Here is a 24,281-nt window from a genome sequence, read left to right as displayed (position 1 = left end):
TGTTTTGCAAGTTCTGGGCTCTTAACACCTTTGTCCTTCAGAAGAACAAAGAACAGATGGTCACCGTCTCATTATTAAATTAATTATAAATTATTTCCACAAGTTTCGGACTTTACCACGTATCACTACAATATCTATCAATGCTAAATAATAATGTATACTTTTAATAGAAATAATAACAACTTAAATCAGTTGGGGGGCGAAGCAGTGGCGCAGTAGGTAGTGCTGTCGCCTCACAGCAAGAAGGTTGCCGGGTCGCTGGTTCGAGCCTTGGCTAAGTTGGCGTTTCTGTGTGGAGTTTGCTTGTTCTTCCTGCCTCCACGTGGGTTTCCTCCGGGTGCTCCGGTTTCCCCCACAGTCCAAAGACATGCGGTACAGGTGAATTGGGTAGGCTAAATTGTCTGTAGTGTATGAGTGTGTGTGTGAATGTGTGTGTGTGGATGTTTTCCAGAAATGGGTTGTGGCTGGAAGGGCATCCGCTGCGTAAAAACTTGCTGGATAAGTTGGCGGTTCATTCCGCTGTGGCGACCCCAGATCAATAAAGGGAATAAGCCGACAAGAAAATTAATGAATGAATGATAAATCAGTTTAGAGCAGGTGCTACAACTTGAATTCATACGAATTAGCCATTAAACTGACAAAACGTACAATACTTGCGTTTCCTCGTGAGATCAGGCTGGAGTCACATTAGGTAGTTCTTTAGGTAGCTTTTAATGTTTTACATTTTTTCTTTATTTGTGTAGTAGGTGTTTTTTAAGTAAAATATATTGCCTTTTAAGACATTTAATAAAAATATGATTGTTATTAAATATAAGAGGTGTTGTTTTGTAAAATAAGTAATAATGAAGCACAAACTAAGCATTTGTTCCTTTGTGTGAGGCTAATCTGCTGTGATTAATCCAATGACCCAGTCTGTTGTGATTGGTCTAATGGGTTCAAAGAGACAGAGAAATGCCCACCACGGTCATGAAGTATCACATTGTACGTGAGAGCCCAATGCAGGGGTGCATTAAAGCAATGCAGTTTAACACCAGCATATTACTCTACTCTTAAACCTAACCAAGTAATAATAGTCACATATATTATTAATCCACACAGTGGCAAAAGTTGATCTATGTTAAAATTTGACTGCGCCGCATGTTTATGAACAGCTGATGGAGGCCATAGCAAAGACATTATTCAGAGGGTCGCGAGTTCAGAAACACATGTAAATCGGTAAAGGAAGAAGCACTGACGCGTTTTCATTGTGGTTTTGGATGCAACGTGAACAAATAAAACAAGCACTGATCTATAATAAATAAGTGATTATAAGCCACATGGAGCAATTACAAGTTCCAGTACACAATTAAACACATGTTTTACAAATCACACAAAACGAGGCAACGATTTTAAATTAAACTTGCACGTTATGATCAGGAGGAAGAAGAAACTGGTCCATTTAAACGATGACAGTTACGGTCAAAGTCTGACAAAGTCCCATATATAATAGTCTCTGCTGCTCCTTGCTTTAACAAACGACTGATGAATGCCATGCTGCAGTGTAGGTTAATGTATAAAAAATCAGAAAAATGACAGGAACAAACACAGCACTAGGTTGGCTATACTGTGGCATTGTTGTGAAAATAAAAGAACTTTAACCATTTATTCCCCACATCTGAATCTACATCTGTCAGGGATTGTCATCTTTGTGTAATGATCAGTCCTGTGATCTCTTGTGTTCTGCTAGTGTCTGAAGAGAAAGGCGCAATCACGTTTTACCAGATCCGGTACTACATGTTTGGTGATGTACTGTGTCGATTTCAATGCATTCAGAAAAAGATCCGAACCCAACACGATTCATTTATTAGACTCCGAGTCGACTATTTTGTTAAAGAATCAATAGTTTTAAACACAGTGCACTTTCAGATTGAAACCTCAGCTGGATGTTTTAATTCACTTAGAGCTGTGTTACACACTACATGGAAGGTAATTTTCAAAAACCCATATTAGATGCTCTTTATTATTCCTGCTTGTACCCTGTATGAGCTTTTATAATGTGACTGTTTTTAGAATGCCTCACTTTAAAGTTTTGGTGATGTGTTAAGATTATCATGTGACAAACTACAATCCAATGATTTATATCATTTTTTGTTTATTTTTCCCTTTTCTGCATTTATCAACAAATATTTATTTACATTTTGGGAAATCTTATAATCTGATTCTCAAAGTAAAACTATGTATTTTGTTGTTTAAACGTAAGTAATAATGATCATATTGTTAGTCTGCACTGCAGTGTTGAGCTGCTGAATACACAACTTATGTCATCAGCTTCTCTCTAAAAACATGAAAGTGGCTAAAAAAAGACTAGATTAAATATCTTAAACACGGTAACACTTTATAATAACTACACACTATAAATCATTTATTAAGCATTATCAAATGGTGAATTCATTATCTGTTAAGCATTAACTCTACATTAGTAAGCCTTAGTAAGCAGTTTATAACTTCAGCTACATATGCTCTATTCTTGACTTACAAACATATTTATAATGTAATATAAATGAGTGATAATTGTATTATTGTAATAATAATTGTACTTTCATGGTTTGCTAATGATTTATTCTTCATTACGAAATTAAGTATTGCATTATTTACAAACTGTTTGTATTTAAGAGTAGTTGAGGGTTTTTAGAATAATTCAGAATGAGTAAGTAAATGATTAATAAACTAATGAAATCAACGTTTATATATCTTTTTATTCAGGCATATATTAATGGTTACTATGTATGTTAGTAAATGCTTTATTAACTCAACTTCATCTAGTTTTGTGACCTAATCTAAAGTGAGGACTATGTATGCTATATAAATCCTTTATAAATGACAAATAAAGGCTCAGTTAAATTCTAAACAGGAACACATTATTCATTCCGATTCATTTAAAGATATACAAATGAAACTGTACTTCAAAAGAAAAATAAATCTTTGCAACCTTATCTAAAATAAAATAACTGTATAGTTTAAACATTGCATCTTATTATACAGTTGTTAAATTATTATATTGTTGTTGCTTTATCCAGTTTTATGTTGTATTTTGACACTCCTGTAATTTGGCAATGTTTAAACTTTACAGTAATTTTACTTTTTAGAAAAGATTGCAAAGATTATTTTTCATTTGACTCTAAGTGAGTCTTTAATTCTTTAATTGTCATTTATAAGGGATTTATAAAGCATGAATAGTCCTCACTTTAGATTAGGTCACAAAACTGCATGAAGTTGAGTTAACAAAGCATTTATTAACATATTAATTAACTATTAGTTTATGCCTATATAATAATATATATAAATGTTGATTTCAATAGTTTATTAATCAATTACTAACTCATTCTGAATTATCCTAAAAACCCTCAACTACTCTTAAATACAACTAGTTTGTAAATAATGTGATACTTAATTTAGTAATGAAAAATAAATCATTAACTAAGTATGGAAATACAATAATTAAGCACATTATATCGGTGCTTATAAGTCAAGAATAGAGCATTTGTAGCTGCAGTTATAAACTGCTTACTAACGTTTATTAATGTTGAGTTAATGCCTTATAAATAATGAATTCACTAGATGCTAATGCTTAATAAATGATTCATAATGTGTAGTTATTATAAAGTGTTACCGAGTTTTTGTTTTTGTTTTGACCAACATGATTGTTTTATGTTCAATCCACTTAAATTTGTAAAAACTAATACGTTAGGCATAAATTTTATGCTATGCTAGTAATACTTACTTGCTTGTTCCATCTTGTTTTCCAGCTTTGCTCATTTCACTTCAATTTGGTTAACAGATTGCATGCTGCATAGTGGTGAACTTTATAAATGCAGCTTATCAAATACCCTAATGAGCAAATTCATGATTATATACCATTAGAAATATAATAAATACAAATATTCCGTTCTGTGCCAATAAGTCACTTAACTTTAGTATGGATCTATTCACTAGCTGTGCTCACTTCAAATGTAACACTTTATTTTGATGGTCCATTTGAGTATTAGTAGACTGTCTGCTTAATATCTGTTGATACTGCTTCTTCAACAGACATTAAACTGACTATAAGGAACTTTGCAAGTACATGCCAACTTACACTAACCCCAACCTAACAGCCTACTTCTAATCTAATGAGAATTAGTTGGTATGTAGATGCAATGTAACTTAAATTCAACAAACGGACCAGCGAAATAAAGTGCGACCCTTCTAATTGTAATGTCTGTAATTATGAGATTCAAGCTAGTAAAAAAATGTCCTTGGTACCTTACCCAACTGACCAAATTAATTACAGATTTATGGAAATGATTTTGTCTTTGCTACATCCAGAAGAATAACTGGCCATGTCAAAAAGCTCAATCATCTCAAACTAGTTTCTTGAACATGAAAGTTCACTATACTCCAATGGCTTCCACACTCCGCTGCTCTCACATTTGCATCAACAGATGTACATGTAAATCAGATTTCCACAGAAGTAAAGTGAATGTCTTCAGAAATATGCTTAAGGTGTTTTGCTATGCATGAAACCACTACCACTATATTTCAATATGTTGCATATATTTGCTTGGCATTTTCAAAACGGGGAGCAACATGTCCTGTGTGATTTGCGTGTACCTTCCGTGTGCTATCCTTGCATTTTAATCAGGAAGTTAGAAGTGAAGAATGTATTTGTTTGGATATTAAAACCCATCAAACTGGGATATATGAAATCCAACTGTAATACACATTGGTAGATTTGACATCATGATAATCTGGGACCCTTTTGCACATTGTAGTATTTTTTAAGGTGTTTTTTTTATTTTTATTGGAAATGCCTTTTGTTCCCAGAAGGTGTAGTTCAGTTAGCTGCCAGCAGGAGCTCGTGGGAACATAAACCAGATAAACCTGGTTTAACCTCATTCCACAGTTCATTACACTGAAGACAGCGTGAAATGGTGTTCACATCCTACATTACTTTCATATTATGAAAGATATTCAAGTAGGCAGAGCTTTTAACTTTGGTCATCAAGGAAAGTAAATTAAAAATTGTGTTAGTTGCGGGTTGCATGACAAGAGTGAGATTTTAATGACTTGGATCGAATCCTTCAGTTTTAATTAATTTGAATACTTAAAGTGATTGTTCATCCAAAAATTATAATTTACTCACTATTTACTCTCCATCGAGTGGTTTCAAACCTTTTGGTTTTCTTTATTTTGAAGAGCTCTAAAGAAGAAAATCAGAAGAAAGCTGAAAACCTTTAACCATTGAGTTCCATAGAAGGAAAACAAATCTATGCAAGTCAGTGATTACAGGTTTCCAGCTTTCTTCAAAATATCTTCTTTTGTGTCCAACATAAAGAGTGTCAGGCAAGTTTGGAACAAGTAAAGTTTAAGTAGATGATGACAGAATTTTCAGTTTTGTGTGGACTATCCTTTACGTTAAAATGTACGCATGCTGTAAAGATTTTACTAACAGTTACCTTTCTTATAATTGTAAATCTTGTATTATTATTTACATTTTAAAATCACAACTTTAGTCTGAATTGACATGCTTACTTTTTCTGTTGCTTTTTATCGGTTTGACATAGTATTTATGCGTGCGTGTGTTAGAAATTGACTTGTTTGCTCTGATTTTATAAAATGGAAATATGAGCTTAACTGTCAAGTTAATATCAATGTCATATCATTAATTTGAAAAATCAAGCAAACAAGAGTAACGTGTAACTTCAGCTGCTTACATTGTATTGTTGCTGTATGCAGGGCTTGACGTTATTTGTTTTAATCACCAGCTACTGTCTCTAGTAGATTTCCAACATTACTAGCTACTTGCCATTTTCACTAGGCACAATTTTATTGTTTGGAAAATACATTTTATATGAATAAATGTGACTTTGACATGCTAAAATGACTTGATTTAGATGTTGTGTTATGTCCACATGCCTCCTCATTCATTTCACGTTTTGTTTGTGTCGTGTATGAGCTTGCTTTCTGTGCTTCTGTGCATGAGCAAATGGGTTGTTTCGCATTGCAATTAGTTTTATTTTACATGACTTTTTTTAGGGCTCAAAATTAAGGATTTACCAAATGTATCTATGACCCCAACAAAAAATATATATATTTCTTAGCCACACATTTTAAATTTATCAAAGCAAACTAAATATAGCTGCACACATGCATTTTTTTATTGAAAAAGTCTAATGTTGTGTATCTGAAATATGCATAGTAATCTGTCCTGGCTAAAGATCAGCAGATCAGCAGTTATCTCTACATAAATGGGGAATTAATCTCATATTAAAGCAATGTTGTTGTAAAGGATGATAATTCAACTATATTATTAACAAAAAATAAATAAAAATGTAAGCAAAAGAAAGCAGGTGAAAAACATACCATGTGTGATAATGAAAGGATGGTCATGCGCACACAGTTAATGTTAGGCCTGTTAATAATCTGTTTGAAGAATAATTATGCATCGTTTTTTTTTGTCTAGTCTATTTCGAAGAGAACCGATCACACCAGTTGCATTTTCTCTATGCACACTTCGTGCAAGTAAACGGGAGCATGCACGCTTTTTAACAGTCGCGCGCATCACATCACCTGTGCGAGCGAGAAATCATCCTCTCATTCGGTATTTACCTGCCTTCTTCTGCTTGCGCAAACAGTTATTTTTGTCAGTCGTGCTGCTTCTCGATTTTATGATCACATTTATATTGGGCCATCCTGATTGTCGAACCCTGTATTTAGGATAAAATTTACAAATATTTCCAACCAGCCAAAGGAGCAGCTGTTCTACCCGCCAGAGCTGAAATCTACCTGAATTTGGCAGGTAGGCGGTTGTTAATGTCAAGCACTGGCTGTATGCGATGTGAGATTAAGTATGTTGGAAATCAGAAACTCGTGTCATCCCAATTGTGTAGTAGGAAAACCTTGTTATTACATAAATTTAATAATAATTATAATGTCTTTGTTGAGATGAAAATTTGACAGTCTTTGGTGTCATCAAGGTGAATAAATAGTGATTGTTGTTAAGGACTCGCTGATCTAGTACACGTCATGACTCTTGCAAGCAAAAGTGTGCAAACTCTTTTTGATTTAATTGTTCAGCACTCTGCTTTGCATTAATATGCCAATTATTATGAATTTATTCAAAGAGTTCCAAGATGGATAAAACTCTACTTTTATCCTGTGTATTACAAATAGATGTTCTGAAAACTGCCAAAGATTGTCGTATTTATAAGCTAAAATTTAAATAAAAGAGTTCTTTATTTAAAACAACCGAATAACTTAATTAAAGTGCACCTCGGATGAACATCATCTTTTGTAAGCTGTTAAGACAGAACTGTGTCTAGGTATAGTGTGTCCACAGTCATATAAAAGTGATAAAAATACAATTAGTCTCTATTTAAATTTTCCTGATGTTAAAATAGGATTAAAATCACTCCCATTTTGATGTCCACAACAACGTGACATAATAGTGCAGTTTTCCCACCCACCGAATTGATTGATAGCCGCGTATTATCATGTCTCTGTAGTAACGCGTATAATCAAGACAGGATGTGCACAAAGCAACTTTGATTAAAAGATCTGTTCAGCTCTCTGTGATCATCAATCGTCATCAAATGTGATCAATAATCAGTTTTACAAGTATAAAACTTTTTTAAAACAGGGCATGTTTGTATTAAAGAAAAGAGTTAAGTCGCTGTAATTCATCACCACAGCCACGTGTCAGTACAATTGTAAAATATGATGCTTCAATTCCAGTTTATGGACATTAAATCAGGTTCATTTTGTACATAAGCATAACAGATATCCATATAGCAGTGGATATTAACGTGTATTATGTCACATTTGCTGTGCAAAGTTAAATGGACATTCTCTGTATGTGTAAGTCTGATGTGTGTGTGTTTGTGTCTGTGTGTGTGTGCGCGTGTGTGAACATTGTAACAACATTGTGTGTGACTCATCATTGCAAAACGGCTTTATTAACCCTTTTGTGGTGTTCGTATTTTAGTTACTCAGCCAGTGTTCATGGGTCTGGTGGACCCGCTAGAGTTTTGGCTTTAGAAATTAGCATTATCAAACAATTTTATGTTAAATTACTCAACAAATATTTACTTTATCCCAATTACAAGCCTTATGAAGAGCAAACATGGTTAATTTTTCCCATTTACCTTTGTTAGATCATATTGATGAATTAATGTGGTTCTCGTTTTTTTTTATTTTTTTTTTATTAATGTTATAAAAAAATAAAACCCACAGATTTGTTTTTTCGTATTGTTCCCACCATGATCATGGACATCATCATCAGAAGCCCCTCTCTCTTCCACAATCAATTGCAAGGCCCTCACAGCAGATAATCTTTTGGCCATCTTGATCAGTTGTAATAAGGAACCACACTGGCAAAGTCTTATTTATAGCACTATGCCCTAAATTCGCAGATGGGACAGGGTATGAGAAAATAAAGCTTGGTTACCGCAAGAGAGAGGGTAAAATGTGCAGGAATGTCAGAGCAGACAGTGTTAATAGTGAGTTTTTAACAATAATGCAACTTTGTGCGGGAGGGGGAGGGGAAGAAAACAGCAGCACCAGAAAGGAGGAGGACAGAGTGTAGGAACACTGGACCTACACTTTCAAGACTTTTATTAGACCTGGGTCTAGTGGACCCGAACACCTTGTATGCAATGTAAATGTGTGGGGGGAGTACAATATGCGGTCGCTGAAAATTTGTTTAGATTTATGTTCTTCAAAGAAAATAAGCCAAAGCCAATAAATTTCAGGTTGAAAAAATAATTAATTGTTTACATTTTGTTTTGAAAAAAACTGAAAACGGGTCTCACAGAAAAACTGCTACAATGTGCTCAGAGCTGAAAATTCTAATATTCTTAAAGGCATAATAAATAATCTGATGTGTGTTTTAAGCTGAAACTTTACTGACACATTCTGGAGGCACAAAAGACTTCGCTTAAATCTTACAATGGAGGTAAAGTAGGTGCCTTTCAAATCATTTTTTTAAAAGTTTAAATCAGAGCCAATCCTAACTTTATGAAGTTATTTAAAATGATTTTGTATAGACAATTACTGTCAGCAGGACTTGACATTAACTTTTTTTGATCACCAGCTTCTGTGGCTAATAGATTTCCAACGTTACTAGCCACAATTTTGTTGTTGAGAAAATAATAAATAAAATAATTTATTTGCATTAATTTGGCTTTGGACATGCTAAGATTTCTTGATTTAATTTGTGTTATGTCCACATGGCTCCTTAATCATTCACTTTGTGTGTGTTTTGTATGAGCTTGCTCTATGAGCAATTGGGTTGTGGTTTCACAGTGCCGCATTGCTGTTTCACAGGACTTTTCAGGGCTCAAAATTAAGGATTTACCAAATTTATCTCTGACCACACTAAAAATTTTTTAAAAATAATTATTGCTTTGTGTCAGAACAAGCAAAATATAGCTGTATACATGCACTTTTTTTAACAATACCTTACTTGAAAGAAAAAAAAAACAATTGACATTTCAAACAAATAGGTCTCATATCACCAGATATCTACACATAAATGGGGAGTTAATCTCCTATTAAAGCAGTACTATTGCAACAACATTGATAAATAAAACGTATTAAAAAGATAACTGTAAGCAGAAGAAAGCAGTTGATAGTGAAGGATAATTACGTACACATAGTTAACATTGGGCCCATCAATAATCTGTTTAAAAAATGTTTAAAGCCAAAGCAACTGCTGCTGCTTACAAAAGGATATATTTTTAAAAATCTCGAGCTATTGAAAGCAGCAGAACTGACTGCATGATTATCGCTTTTTTCCAGTCTATTTTAACGAGAACTAATCACACCAGTTGCGTTTCAAGGCACGGTTGCTTCGTGCCGCCGTAACCTGTTTGCACGCGAGTGATCCTCTCATTTTTTATAATTATCTTCCTTTTTTGCCCGCATAAACACTATTATTTAAGTCAGTCCTGCAGCAGCTTCTCGATACTGTGATGAAATCATTATTGTCAAACCCTGCTTTTAAGAAAACTACAATTTAAACAAAACATTTTTTTCATCCGGCCAGTGTCTAGTGATATGCAGTGACATGCAGTCAAATATTTCGCCAAACAGTCCTTAGGGATGCGGTGACACACAGTCAGATATTTCGCCGGACAGATCCGCCACTTTTGGCACTCATAATCATAAAGCCCTCGTGCTGCAGGAATGAGGAGGTCTGCTGAAGGCGCCCAGCTGTCGTGAAGTGAGAGGTTTGCGTCTTTAATAAACTACGGCAGTTTACGTTCACTGAACAGTAAGAATGATTAATAAATCACTATGAAACAGTCCCTTAAAGTCACGTCTCGCTTTCAGTTTCGGGCTTTGGCACGTTTTGCACTCACACTACAAACGTATCGTGCCAAATTCCAAGTGAACTGCGCTCAGGCCCACCTTTTCCAACCGGGCCAGGGCCGGCCAAGTGAACCATGCTTGAGCCCGATTCAGCTCACTCACACTTCTCAAATGATTCGGGAAACGGGCCTGGGCACTGTAAGGATGGCATAGTGTTAGTAGGCTTAAGACTAACAATGCGTGCTAGAAAAATAGTCATTATAAATTTTGATTCTATGCCGACTTCAAGAAGACTTTAAGAATAATTTTAGGTTAAAATATAGGACAAGTAGTATAATATAATCAGTCTGATCGCAAAATGAAACAAAACTATTTTACTTTTTGTCAGTTTAGTAGCCAATTCAATTTGTATGAAAATGTAAGATTCTTAAAAGGCGGCGTGGCACCCAACCCAGCTACTAAACCTAATCATCACTGGGTTATGCGCAAATTTTATTAAATTGTACCATGAGATTTCATACGAATTAGCAACTAAATGAAAAAGTTATGAATTGCTGTGAGATTAGAAAATAATATATATCTAATTAGTCCAATTAAAGATTTCTTCACATTTTTCTTTAGAAAATATAAAGAAAATATCAGTTAAGAACACTTTATTCTTAATCTTTTGTGAATTTGGCCTCGGGTCCATCTTTTTAAGAAATAAAATACTGTATGGTCAGTTTTGGTTTTGCATGATCAAAGAAGAACTGCAGGCAAAACTGCCATACCGTCACAAGAAAAGAAAGCGTTCATTAAGTCAGAGAGTAATAGAGTTAAAGATCCCTCACATCTGTTAAATGTACTCATTTATTTCAGAGAGAAAGAAAGACAAACAGGCTGAGGGCTGCTTCCATGTGGAGGTGAATACTGATTTGACTATTTCAGATAAGACTGTTTCCCTGTAGATTTACCATGTCTGTGTGTGTGTGTGTTTGTGTAAGCAGCTGTCACACTTCTCAGGGACGACGTGAAGGTGAACTAGCGCATGCTCTCGAGACTGAGAACATTTATTACACACACAACCTTGAATAACTGCCAAAGTTTTTCAGAAGTGGAGAGCTGAAGATATCATGATGTCTAAAAGCAAAGGCGCTCACAGGGCTTGTAATCTCTCTGCACCATAAAAAAATCAATCAAGAGTTTATTGCCATTTTATACATTTATTTATTTTGAATTATTTATTATAATTAATTATTGATCTTAAATAATTGTGCCTGGGCTGCATTCGGTTTGACTTTGTGTTTTCATTTAGTGTGTGTGTGTGTGTATGTGTCAGATCAATACTCCAGCACTAATGGTCAATGTAAGCCTGTGGGTGGGTTATGCACTGGTGAGTGATCCTGCTGATGATACTAAACTAGTCTTCAGATTGTCAAACTGCTCACTATGCTGCACTAGAGCTGCTATTAAATCTATTGAAATTAACTGTATATTACTATTTTAAATGGACTTATAGGGCTTATTAATATAGGACATATAGAACTTATTAATGAGCATTGTAACTGGTCCAAGATCCATCTGAGGTATCTAAGGAGCACCAACTGGTACCTTTAAGAAACATTTTGGTACACAAAAATACAAACATATTTGAAGATTTTAGCTATTAATATGTACCTTGAAGGTACTGATGTGTATTCTTTTGGTAAAAACCTATACCTGTGACAAGGTACTGCCCCAAATTTTTTAAGCCAGTACAAAAAAAAAAAAAAACATAATCCTTATTTTCTTGTTTTCTCAACTTTGAAAACATCAGCTGCACTGACCTAAAATTATTTGTCAGTAATACAAAACAACATTTAGTTGGGTTAGCATAAGATTATTAGTTTCCTGGAGAGGTAAACAACTTTGTAACAAAACTTTTTAGGCTGTGCAACTGAAGAAGAAAAAAAAACATAATCCTTATTTTCTTTCACTTTTTGTGTGTGTACTCTACTTTTAAAAACACAAATTGTACTGACATAAATGTCTGAAGTTTAGTGAACAAAAAACAGTTTTTGAAATTGGTACTAAGAAATTATACGTTATCAGAACAAACAAACATAGTTCAATTGAAGAAAAAAACTAAAACGAAATGTTAACAAAACATTTATTAGACAGAATTAGAAACGGGACAGGAGGCAAAACAACAATCATAGTAAACAAAACAAATTCCTTACTTTGAATTATAGTTTGAGCATTTGATTTGTCATTTAATTATTACAAGATTTTATTGAGTTCATGAAAATTAGATATCAAATTCATTTGATTTCTCATTTGAGAATGCATTTTGATTTATTGTTTTAGTGTTCGATTTTCTCATTTTAATAGTTGTTTTGAAAGTTCGGTTTATTTTATTTATTTTTAATATTTTTATATTTTTAGGCATTATAATTTTCATTTTCATTTTGTTAGGGAATTTTTTTTCTATACAGTTGAAGTCAGAATTTTTAGCCCCCTGAATTATTAACCCCCGTGTTATTTTTTTTTCTCCATTTTCTGTTTAACAGTCAAGATTTTTTTTTCAACACATTTCTAAACAAAATAATTTTTATAATTCATTTCTAATAACTGATTTATTTTATCTTTACCATGATGACAGTAAATTATATTTGATTAAATATTTTCAAGACAATTCTATACAGCTTAAAGTGACTTATAAGGCTTTTAATTAGGTTAACTAGGCAGGTTAGGGTAATCAGGCAAAGTTATTGTATAACGATGGTTTGTTCTGTAGACTATCAAAAAAATAAATCACTCAAAGGGGCTAATAAAGCAGTTAAATAGAGCAAACTATAAATGTGAGATGAAAATTCACATTTAAAGTCTTTCTTCAGCTGTGTTTTTACTGATTTTTGCCAAACCAACAACAGCAACAAAAGATTCAAAATTTTTTGCCATTTTTTGTAATTAATGTTGTTTATGTATGCTTTTTAATCACATTACCTTGATCTTTTTTAACCTTACAAAGTTTAAAAAATGTACTTTTTTGAACGTTTCTAATAGTTTAAAGTGATATATTGTCTGGGTTGGTGTTGTTTATTATGCTACAAATACCTTGTAATAATCTGCCAGCACATTTTTATTTCTCTATATATTATTTCTTATATTATTTAAAATAAAGGTAAATTTGTTCAACTGAATTTTCAACATCAAATGTGGACAGAGCAGAGATCAAGGTCCCATAAAGCAATTCACAACCATAAATAAAAAATATGGAAATATGGATGTTTTGTACAGTGCATGATGCATCAGCCAATGTGTTACTTATATTACATGGGTATTAAATGTTAAAAATAATATAAATATCATGCAATTTGGTGCCATTCGTGCCAGTTCTGTGGGTTCATATTACCCTGAGTGTTTTCTAGTTAAGGCATTTTGGTCCCACTTTATATTAAGTAGCCTTAAATACTGTGTACTTATACTGAGATTAGCTATTCGCTACAGTGTACATATGCAAGTAAACTCATGTTTTTACATTATACTTATGCTTGATTGAATGCCTGAATGTAATTACATTTGTAATTACATTTTTATTGACACTTAAACTTATATTTACAGATAAACTTGTTCATACCAACAAAACTTTTTCTATCCCTACCCGTATCCCACCTAAATAGAACCAGACTTGTTCTGCAATACATTATGAACACGTTAAATACATTGCATTTATATTTTGATGTAAGTACATTGTAGTTAAGGACACTTAAAGGTGCTGTATATACGTTTTTGACTATTCTAAAGCATAAAAATACTGAAATATGTTTGCAGATATTTTAGAAACATGCTAAGTGAACATCATCTGAAAAACAATGCTAAAGTCAGTTGAGTCAGGAAGGCTCTCAAAGTCTGTATTCGTGACCGAAATGCAACCTCCGGTGGACAGTAGCAAACTCTGAAATGAGATGCAGATTCAGAGTTCCACATGAGGTGGTTATTAATTAGAAAATAATATAATACAAACATTTTTAGAAGGTAAACATTAGATGAGCAGGTTACATTGTAACCCCGTCTCCTAACATCACGCTACGTGATGAGATTTGCACCAGACGAAACCAAACAGAAATTTAAAAACAGCCATCCAGAAGCACAGAATAGTGCACTCACTACACTTCAACAAAATTTGAAGGTTTATAATCTGATTAAAGCATATTAAATCTTTTTACTAATATTACATAATATGAATAATATTAAACCTTTTTTCAACCTTTAACAATATTTAATGTAGATGCTCAGTCACAGATATGTGTTGGCTTGCATTGAATCACAGCTCTAAAGTTCAATTTAAAACGGTTTATTTTTATGTTTTAAGATCTGAGGTCTGCTTTCAGTCAGTAGTATGACAACAAATGTCATGTAAGATGGCATTCAAACTCACATTGTTAGCATTTCACACTAAATAAAGCACACGAGGTGTACCTGAGGTGATTATTGTTTATCTTGTTGTTTCCCTGAAATAGAAGCCGTTTCTAAAATAGAAATTTCAGATGTTGCTTAGGACAAAAAGTCTTACTATGAACAATATTCCATATGGTTTAAATCAGCTTTAAATCAGCATTTATGGTCGATAGTCAGACACATTCACGTCAATGGCAACTTGCATCAGAGGAGGAGCCGAGTAAAAATGTGTTTTGATCCAGGAGTGCAATACCTAGTTCAACCTTTGAGTGTCAAACTTATATACTGCACCTTTAATCTAAAGTGGGATTGAAATTTTTATAACTGTATCAGGGCAACTATTATTAGAGTCTGTATTTTGTTTTGTTCTGATTGTCCTGTTTTTACTGCGCACTTACATTGAGAATGAAGAAAATGTGGAGTTTGTGGCTTGCTGTTTGTCATTTCCATGTACTGAACTCTCATTATTCAGCTATGCTTAGGTAATCCAGATTTTCATTTCATGGCATCTTTAACTTTTGTCCGGTCATATCATGTACAGTGCATTGTGGGATACAATACCCATCAGAATTGTTCAGACACAATATGCATAGTAAAGACAGCAGTATGATGTTCCAAACAAACATGTCCATGAAACCTAATCTGTTGGATGAATAGATCAGCAGCTGTTGTGTTTTGACACTAGAGAGCCAGGATTTCTCTGTGTGAGATGCCGTCCTGTGGTTGATGTCACTCTTTAATTCATAATGCATAAAAACAGATGTCACTTCTTTTACAGATGATCAAAAATGAGTTGATTTACTGGCTGGAGTTTTGCCCTCGGCAAGCAGAAATGGCCACATCAGATCCTCTGTGACCTAAAAACTTAATTAGAAGCCAATAAAAAAAGGCTGCAATGGAGAAGAGTAACATCCTTCCTGCCCAATCCGATCTGATTTCACTTGATGAATTGAATTAATCTCATGTTTTAAGAAAAAATGTTGCATTCATGAAGAACATGTAGTTATTTGCTGCTCCACTTAATAAAAAAAGCCTTGAATCGTTAATATGAAAATGTAATTAATCTCAGTGCGCTGTTTCTCTTTGAATTCATAAAATATTTTTCACCCTTGGGTTTCCAGTCTAAATCCTTGTTAAAAAGTCTAAATCTATATGAGTTTAGATTTTTCACTTCGCTCTGGTCCAGTTTGCCCGGAAAACCTCCCTCAGGGTAAATGTGTTTCTGCTGATGTTATTAGTCTTGTGTGGGTGATTTTCATGAATCTCTTTTCCTCTTTTTAGGTAAAATGTTCAAGTCATTAGACCTGCCGCTGATCGTGGAGTTCATGCTAATGTTTTACAAAGACAAGCCCATTGATTGGCTGTTGGACCACATCATGTGGGTGAAGGTGTGCAACCCGGAAAAAGATGCGGTAAGAATTATTATTATCATTTGTTTTACTTACTATATGAATCTTTTCTAAAAGGGTTAGTTCAAACAAACATTTTAAATTGTTATTAATTGTTCACCCGAATGTCGTTCCAATCCCTCTGAGGCATTAGGTTATCTTCATACCACAAATTAAGATATTTTAGATGAAGTCAGAGAGCTCTCTCATCGTCCATAGTCAGTAATGTTCACATAATTTTCAAAGTCCAAAACAGGAACGTCAAGAATTTCAGGTTCAACTTTAATCGTGTGAAATAAAGGGTTTGCCGGTAAATGATATTTTATCGAATTGCAATGAAATTTATGTCAATAACAATGATAAGCTCTGGCCTTTTTTACTCTATATTGATCTACGAGCCAATCACACTGCAAAAATATGCAACAATGGAATCTAAAAATGTGTTGATATTAGAGATGTACCAAATTTTCGGCCACCAAAAATATATCGGCTGAAAAATATGTTATGCCATTTAATTTGGGTCCTCTTTTAAATCTGGAATCATTAACAACTTATATCAAAATATATATCGTTAACGTACAATTTGGAAAATAAGTACTGAAATTGCTTGTTTGCCATATTACCTAGCCCTAATGTGAAGCTTCATAAAAATAAAAATAAACACTTAATATGATGACAGTTGAACTACTGAAGTGACATTGAATATATTGACAATGTTTTTGTTTCCTTTCTGGGCATGAAACACATGGTGACCATTGCTGTCTATGGAGAATGAGAGAGCTTTTGGATTTCATCTAAAATATCTTAAATTGTGTTATGAACATGATTAAAAATCTCAGGGAGATTGGAACAAAATGAGGGTGAATAAATAACAACAATTATTTAGATTTTTGGGTGAACTAACCCTTTAAGATATATGTAAAGATGTAAAGATTTGCATAATTATGAGCTTGTATAAATCTCAATTACTGTATTACCATTATATATTTATATATTAGCAGATATACATGTTGTAAGTTGCTCTGCCTGGATTCAGTAGATTAGTTGCATTATTTAATAACTTATTTGTAAACTCTGCAACAGCAAAAGCTATCTCAAAATACTCAAATCCAAATTAATCCCTAAATTAGTAAAAAGTAATTACATAATGATCCACAATCATCCATTCAGGAATAAAATATATGAGTAAGTGGGGGTAAAAGCTCAATTTTTCCCCATTTAAACTTCTTAGTTTTGAAATTCTGGATATTTGTATAGGTGATCAATAATCAAACATATGTAAAAAGCAGCCTTCTAATGGCAACTGTGTAATTGTAATGACCTGGAGGGACAAGCAAATAATATCTGAGTGAATAGTAAAACTATCAACCTTGTTACTGATTTAAACAGTTCTGACCATGCCATCAAGTTGTCCATATGGAAAGAAAGGTGAAGCATATGTATTCCTTTCTAATAGATACTAAGTGGTTTTGTGGTATTTATTTAGTGTAAATAATCCTTTATTTGTTGAAAATATTTCTCTTTAGTGTAAAATTAGTGGAACAAAAGCTATTGGCTCAGGTCTCCATGGATTAAAATGACATGAGGACCAGAGTTTTCATTTTTGGGGTGAACTAACCCTTTAAGATATATGTAATTTTGTGAGTTGCTCTTATGTTGTAAGATGCTCTGTCTGAATTCAGTAGATTAGTTGTATAATTTAATACCTTGTTTGTAAACTCTGAAACAGCAAAAGCTATCTAAACACTCAAATCCATGTTAATCCCTAAATTAGTAAAAAGTAATTACATAATCATCCACAATCATCCTTTCAGGAAGTGTGCTCTGCAAGAATAAAATATATGAGTAAGTGGGAGTAAAAGCTTATTTTTTTCACCACTTTATCTTATATTTCAATTTTCAGTTTTGAAATTCTGGATATTTGTAGAGGCAATCAATAATCAAACATATGTAAAAAGCAGCCTTTCCAAGCCTCTCCAAACAAATAATGTCTGAGTGAACAGTAAAACTATCAACCTTGTTACTGATTTAAACAGTTCTGATCATGCCAGTTGTCCATATGGAAATAGAAAGGTGAAGCATATGTATTCGATTTTTATAGACACTTTAAGTTGTTTTGTGGTAATTTTTTGGTGTAAATAATATTTAATAAACACCCAGGTTCTTTAAATCTTGTTTAGATTGTAAACCTAAAGATTAAAATTCTGCTTCAATCCTCTCCCGCTCAGGTTTTGTGCCCACAATAAGAATTTCAGTTTTATCTTTATTCAACTTAGAAAAAATTAGCAGTCATCTATTGTGCAGTATTGGACATGCAGTTGAACAAATTTTTCATTGCAGCAGTGTCTCTGGGCTCAACAGAAATATATAATTGTATATCATCAGCATAAAGATGATAATTCATGCCATATTTCTAAATTTCACTTTGTGATTCACAAGTGTTTTCCGTTTCTTTACAGTTGTGAAGTGCATTATGGGAATTTGATCTCTGCTCTGTTGACTTTTGATGTTTAAATTCAACTTTACAGTTTAACAAAGTGACTTTTATTGACATTTTAATGGTATAACATAATGGATAAGAAATAATATATAGAATTAATTCTGTAAAATAATAGAAAATGTACTGGCAGTTTATTACAAGGTTTCTGTACTGTAACTCAGACAATATATCACTTTAAATTGTTAGAAATGTCAATAAAAATCACTTTTTTAACTTAAACGTTCTTTGAAAAAAGGTCAGGGTCCCATAATGCTATTCAAAAGCATAAATAATTGGGGAGAGGAGAGGGGTAAAATAAAAACATTAATCACAAAATTATGAAAACTGGTAATACACAGATATTTATTACAGTGTAGTCTATGTAGTGCAGTGGTTTCCAAACTGTGGTACATGTACCACTAGTGATACGCAGGCTTCCATCAAGTGGTACTCGAAGGAATCGCTAAATAATTAAAGTAAAAAAATTAGCACACTTTTAACGCATACGATACCACAGATGTTATCAGTAAATTGATTTTAATATGCTAGACCTTTTGTTTTGTATTCCGTCATTTGAAGCTAATTTCCTTCCCATATTTGTAATGGTTGTTGGGAGTGTATCTCGTATTTTTATATCCTAATGTTGACAGCTACAGTATAGTTTAATCACCTCTCTGACACACAAAGCCTACTCTAACGCGCAGTAAGCAGATCTAATTTATAATTTAAATATGTTAATATAAATCATATATTTAAAATTCAAGTTAATGTTTAGAGCTCAAAGATATACAAATAAGTCATATATATATATATATATATATATATATATATATATATATATATATATATATATATATATATATATATATATATATACAGTATATACATGTACCATATATTTCAAAATTTATCAAAGTGTTTATACATGAATATGATGATATTTATGAGGTCTAAGGAAGATTTCCAGGTTTTCATGAATAGGCTACTAAATGGTAATACTTTACATTTAAGCACAGCAGTTTTCTGTTTACTTTAAGAACAGCCATTTTTAATTAACTTTCAAAAGCACACGTTGATGTATTGTTTATTTTTAATGTTTTAGTTAATGTTCAAACTATTAATAATGTTAAAAGTGGCTGACAATAATAAATATTCATAACAATAGGAATTAATCTGCCACGTTTTTGAACTGTGCAGAGCTGTAGCTGCTTAATTAAGCCTATACGCTATACTATTTCAATACTAGTCATTATGGTGGTACTTGGAGAGACTTCTGAGATGGTACGTGGTGAAAAAAAGTTTGAGAACCACTGATGTAGTGTATCTTAATAGAATGGAAGTACTACAGTAGCTCATCGTTGTGAAATCTAAAACTCATACTCTTTCATTCATATCTGAAACACAAGTTTGGGTATTTTTATAAATTCTGAGAAATATAATTTCTTTATTCTACCAATCTATTCAGGCTTCAAAAAGTTCATGATGACATTGTAAAAAATACTCCTTATGCACTAAGCGGTTTCTTCCAAGGTTTCTAAAGAAATGGCCTTGCTCAAGATTAATGGCTCCATTGGTAAATTAATGCAAAGAAGGCTATGAAAATACATCATCTTTGTTTATGCTTTTTATGTTTCTTTAAAAGCAAACAAACAAATAAAACATTACAAACTACCAACAAAGTGTTTCCTCTTCAGTACACACTGGCCAAAATTATTGGCGCACTTTTATTTAAAGTTTTCATGAAACCTCCTTTTTCTCAGATGACAGACTCTTATTAAATAATGCCTCAAGGGGTTGGAAGGTTGGAGAATAAACCTGGAAAGAGATCAGAGACCATTTTATACTCTCTAGATCCTTGAAATTATGTTGTTCTTCAGTTTTTGTAAGCTTATTTTCTATAGGGTACAGGTCAGAGAACAGGTACTGCTATAGCAGGAGCTTACTTTTGTGCACAGTAACCCATTTTGTGCTAATACTCATGCCTTGTGCATCTTTTTTTAAGGTTAATTCACAATGTCACTCACTGTACTTCCAATTTTAAATAGTATTTTTGTGAAAAAAATTTTAATTTTCTCAGCCTTCATTGCTCGTATTTACCAAGGGTGGTCAATATTTTTAACCGTGCCTAAAGTTTATTGAAAAAGAGGCTCATTTGTGCTTGCTTGCTGCTCATGATTTCGTTTCTTATTAACTTTTTGAATCTTGAAAATTTAGGCTGCATCGACTTTCAATTAAGGGACTGAAATCTCTCAGGTTTCACTTAAAAATATTCTCATTTGAGTTTCATAGATGAATGAAAGACTTATGGGTTCGGAGCCACTTGAGGGTTAGGAGAAATTAGGAGAAATATTCTGTTTCAATCCCTTTAAAGCTGGAAGATCACTCATTAGAGGTACTTGAATATGACAGAAACCGGTAGACATTCCAACTCTGTCAGAGATGAAACTGCATCTCTCTACTTTAGCTGCTCCAAAAAGTGTATCTGAACATAATTTGTATGACTATCAGGTTAAAGCTGTAAAGCAAGTCAACTGTGGTTTTATAAAAATTGTCAATACATCTGTAATATGTTTGTGTATATAAATGTCGGTAATATTTCATTGTATATGTGGCTAAACATCAATTGATTTTTTCTTTATATAAGGTTTTATGCAAAAATTTGGGCACCTTTCTGAGGCTCCATAATAATATGCTCTTTCTTTATAAGAGAAAATTACAGTGAAATGCCATTCAGTTTCTAGAGAAAGCTAGATAATGCTTTTATGACAGAATAACGTAGTGTAGCAGTACTGGCAAGTGTGAAATTAAGTCAAACTGAAAAATAGGTTATGCAAAGGTTTGGGAACCCTCTCTTTTGTGTGCATTCCAAAACCTGTAGTCACTTAATGTTAATAGATAACAACAAAAAATGATTCGAGTGGCTCATACCTTAACAATCTTAACACAGATGCCATCAATCATGAAAAATGATTTTGGCTGATTGCTAGTTGTGCTTCTCCTTATTGTGAATCTGAAAGTATCAACATAGAGACCTCAAAAGAACTTCCTAATGACCTAAATACTAGGATAATTGATCAACATGATATAAGACAGGGGTGTCCACACTCGGTCCTGGAGGGTCAGTGTCCTGGAGAGTTTAACTCCAAACCCTAATCAAACACACCTGAATCATTTAATCAAGCTCTTGCTAGATATACTAGAAACTTCCTGGCTTGTGTGTTGAAGCAAGTTGGAGCTAAACTCAGCAGGACACCAGCCTTCCAAGACCTATTTTGTACACCCCTGATTTAAAAGAAGGATACAAAAAGCTATCACAAAGGTTTGTAGTCTTTATCTTCACAGTCAGAAATATAGTAAGAAAATGGAAGGCCAAAGGAACAGCCCTTGTTAAGGAAGATGTGCTAGACCAAGAAAAATATCTGAACGGCAAAGGGGAAGCATGGTTAGAATGGTCACAGATAAACCACAGACCACCTCCAAAGAGCTCCAGGAACATTTTGCTGCTGCTAATTTACATTGTTCCACAGTTCAGCACATTCTTTACAAAGAACAGCTCAATGTTAGGTGATGCAGATGAAGACTTTTCTGCATTCTGCAACAAGAAGAGTCATTTGAGGAATGCAAAAGCTCACCTGGACAAACCTGAATCAATTTGGAAAAATATGCTGTGGACAAATGCTGCATTCATATGCGTTTTGCGTAGTGAAAAAAGAACACAGCATTTCAGGAGAAGAACCAGCTCCCTACTGTAAATATGGTTGAGGGTCCATCATGCTGTGGGGATGTGTGGCAAGCACAGCTACTGTAAACCTCAAAGGTTGCATGGATTTCCACCCAGTATCAGCAGATTTTGAAGAACAATGTTCAGGATATCAGTCTAGAGGCTGAAGTTACGACAGGGTTGGATGTTTCAGTGACCCAAAGCACAGTTCCAGATCTACCAAGGAATTCATGCTCAGATATAATATAGTGTTCTAGAATGGACATCCCTGTTCCCAGACTTGAACATGATCAAAAATGTATGGATTGATTTGAAAAAGTCAGTTCATGCTGTTCAGCACCCATCAAACCTGACTGAACTGGAGAATTTTGCAAGCAGGAATGGTCCAAAATACCTTTAGCAAGAATTCAGGCATATATCTTTGACTATAGGAAGCATCTACAGGCTGTTATTTCAGCAAAAACTGGCTGTACAAAATATTGATGTCATTATTCTATTGGGGTGCCCACATTTTTGTACCTGCCTGTTTTTGTCATTATTTAAATTGCATTGCATTAGTTAATTAAACAAATGTTATGTCAGAACTGAAATGTTGCTTTTTCCCAGTGATTTGAGTTAAGGTAACTCGAATCATTTGAGGAAAATGATTGTAACAAACCATTTTGGTTCAAAAAACAATCTAAATGGGTAAAACTTAATTCATTTTAGTAAAAGAAGCAATTTGAGCACAGTAAAGCCCAATAAATGAAGAGAACTCAAACCAATTGGGTACTGTAAAATCCAATAAGTTAAGTTCTTTTGTTTGAGAAAACCGATTGCTACAAACCATTTGAGTTAAACTAATCTAAATGAGTACTGTGAACTTGCTGCATTTCATTAGAAGTAATTAGGTATTTAATTAACTCATTACCTTCAACACTGTGTTCAAAACTCTTTTCAAATAAGTAGAAATAGCTTTTAGTCAATTCTGAGTTTACTACACTCATTTCATTTGATAAAGCTGACTGTTGTGTTTTACAGTGTAGGGTATAAAATATATCCAAATGAAATTGCTGATTTGAGAGGCCAGCAGGCTATGGCTTGCAATTATAAAAATTATCAGGGGTAGCCAAACTTTTGCATAAGACTGTATGAGACATTTACATATGATATAATATATATACAAATGTTCTTTGTGTCCCACAGAAACATTGTGACAGACAGAAAGCAAACCTACGCATTCGCTTTAAACCATCTCTCTTCCAGCATGTCGGAACACACTCTTCCCTCGCTGGAAAGATCCAGAAACTCAAGGTGATTTCCAACTAAAGGTCTTTACTTATTTACATGTGTGTGCGCAATCATTTTATAGATTTGCAAGCCTCCGGCACAGTAGTCTGCCTCAGGACTATGTTAATTTCTCTTCCGAGATCCTCGAAATTACAAATCACAAAACCCAGCAGGCAGCCGATAAGAGCTCATATCCTAATAAATCAGCTTATTTCCCTGCTCTGTCTTTATTCCCTGTAAATGAAGAGCGTTAGGAATCTCCATGGCCAAGAGTGCTCATATGACTTGCCTGCTCCATGTCGTATTGATTTTTTCCTGTCTGCCGGCGAGCTGGTGAACACATCTGACGCTCTGCTTCCTGATGGTCATGCTCACTGTATTCTTCCGCCTACTTTATCATAATACCTGCCTGAATCATTGCTGATAGTCTTCATCTATAGTCATTCAACTGTTTTTATACCAAACTATGAATGCTGTGAAACTTTACACACACAGCACATGAACTTGAATGATATCTCAATCTTAATCTGTAGGGTTTATTATGGAGTCATCCACCCTTTGCTACAACAGCTTCAGCTCTTCTGGGAAGGTTTTTTTAAAGGGTTTAGAAGTATGTTGGTCTTCTAGAAGTGCATTTGAGAGGTCAGTCATTGATGCTAGACAAGAAGGCCTGGTT

The 24,281-nt window shown here is 33.6% G+C and overlaps 1 protein-coding gene across 2 annotated transcripts in view; it reads left to right on the top strand.

Moving 5' to 3' along the window:
• The window catches only part of mgat4b (alpha-1,3-mannosyl-glycoprotein 4-beta-N-acetylglucosaminyltransferase B), a 271,310-nt gene that overhangs the window by 214,399 nt on the left and 32,630 nt on the right, over window positions 1-24,281 (top strand). For both annotated transcript variants that reach the window (XR_015506742.1, NM_001002180.1), the window contains 2 exon segments: window positions 16,030-16,160; window positions 23,522-23,629. Coding sequence is in view for 1 of the 2 variants with exons in the window: in NM_001002180.1 (NP_001002180.1) it covers window positions 16,030-16,160; window positions 23,522-23,629 (239 nt within the window). In the remaining variant the exon portion in view is untranslated.

The sequence above is a fragment of the Danio rerio genome, chromosome 14, assembly GCF_052040795.2.
Source record: "Danio rerio strain M-AB ecotype USA chromosome 14, GRCz13ab, whole genome shotgun sequence".
In the NCBI taxonomy this organism is placed as follows: domain Eukaryota; kingdom Metazoa; phylum Chordata; class Actinopteri; order Cypriniformes; family Danionidae; genus Danio; species Danio rerio.
This window is presented reverse-complemented; position numbering and strand designations above follow the sequence as displayed.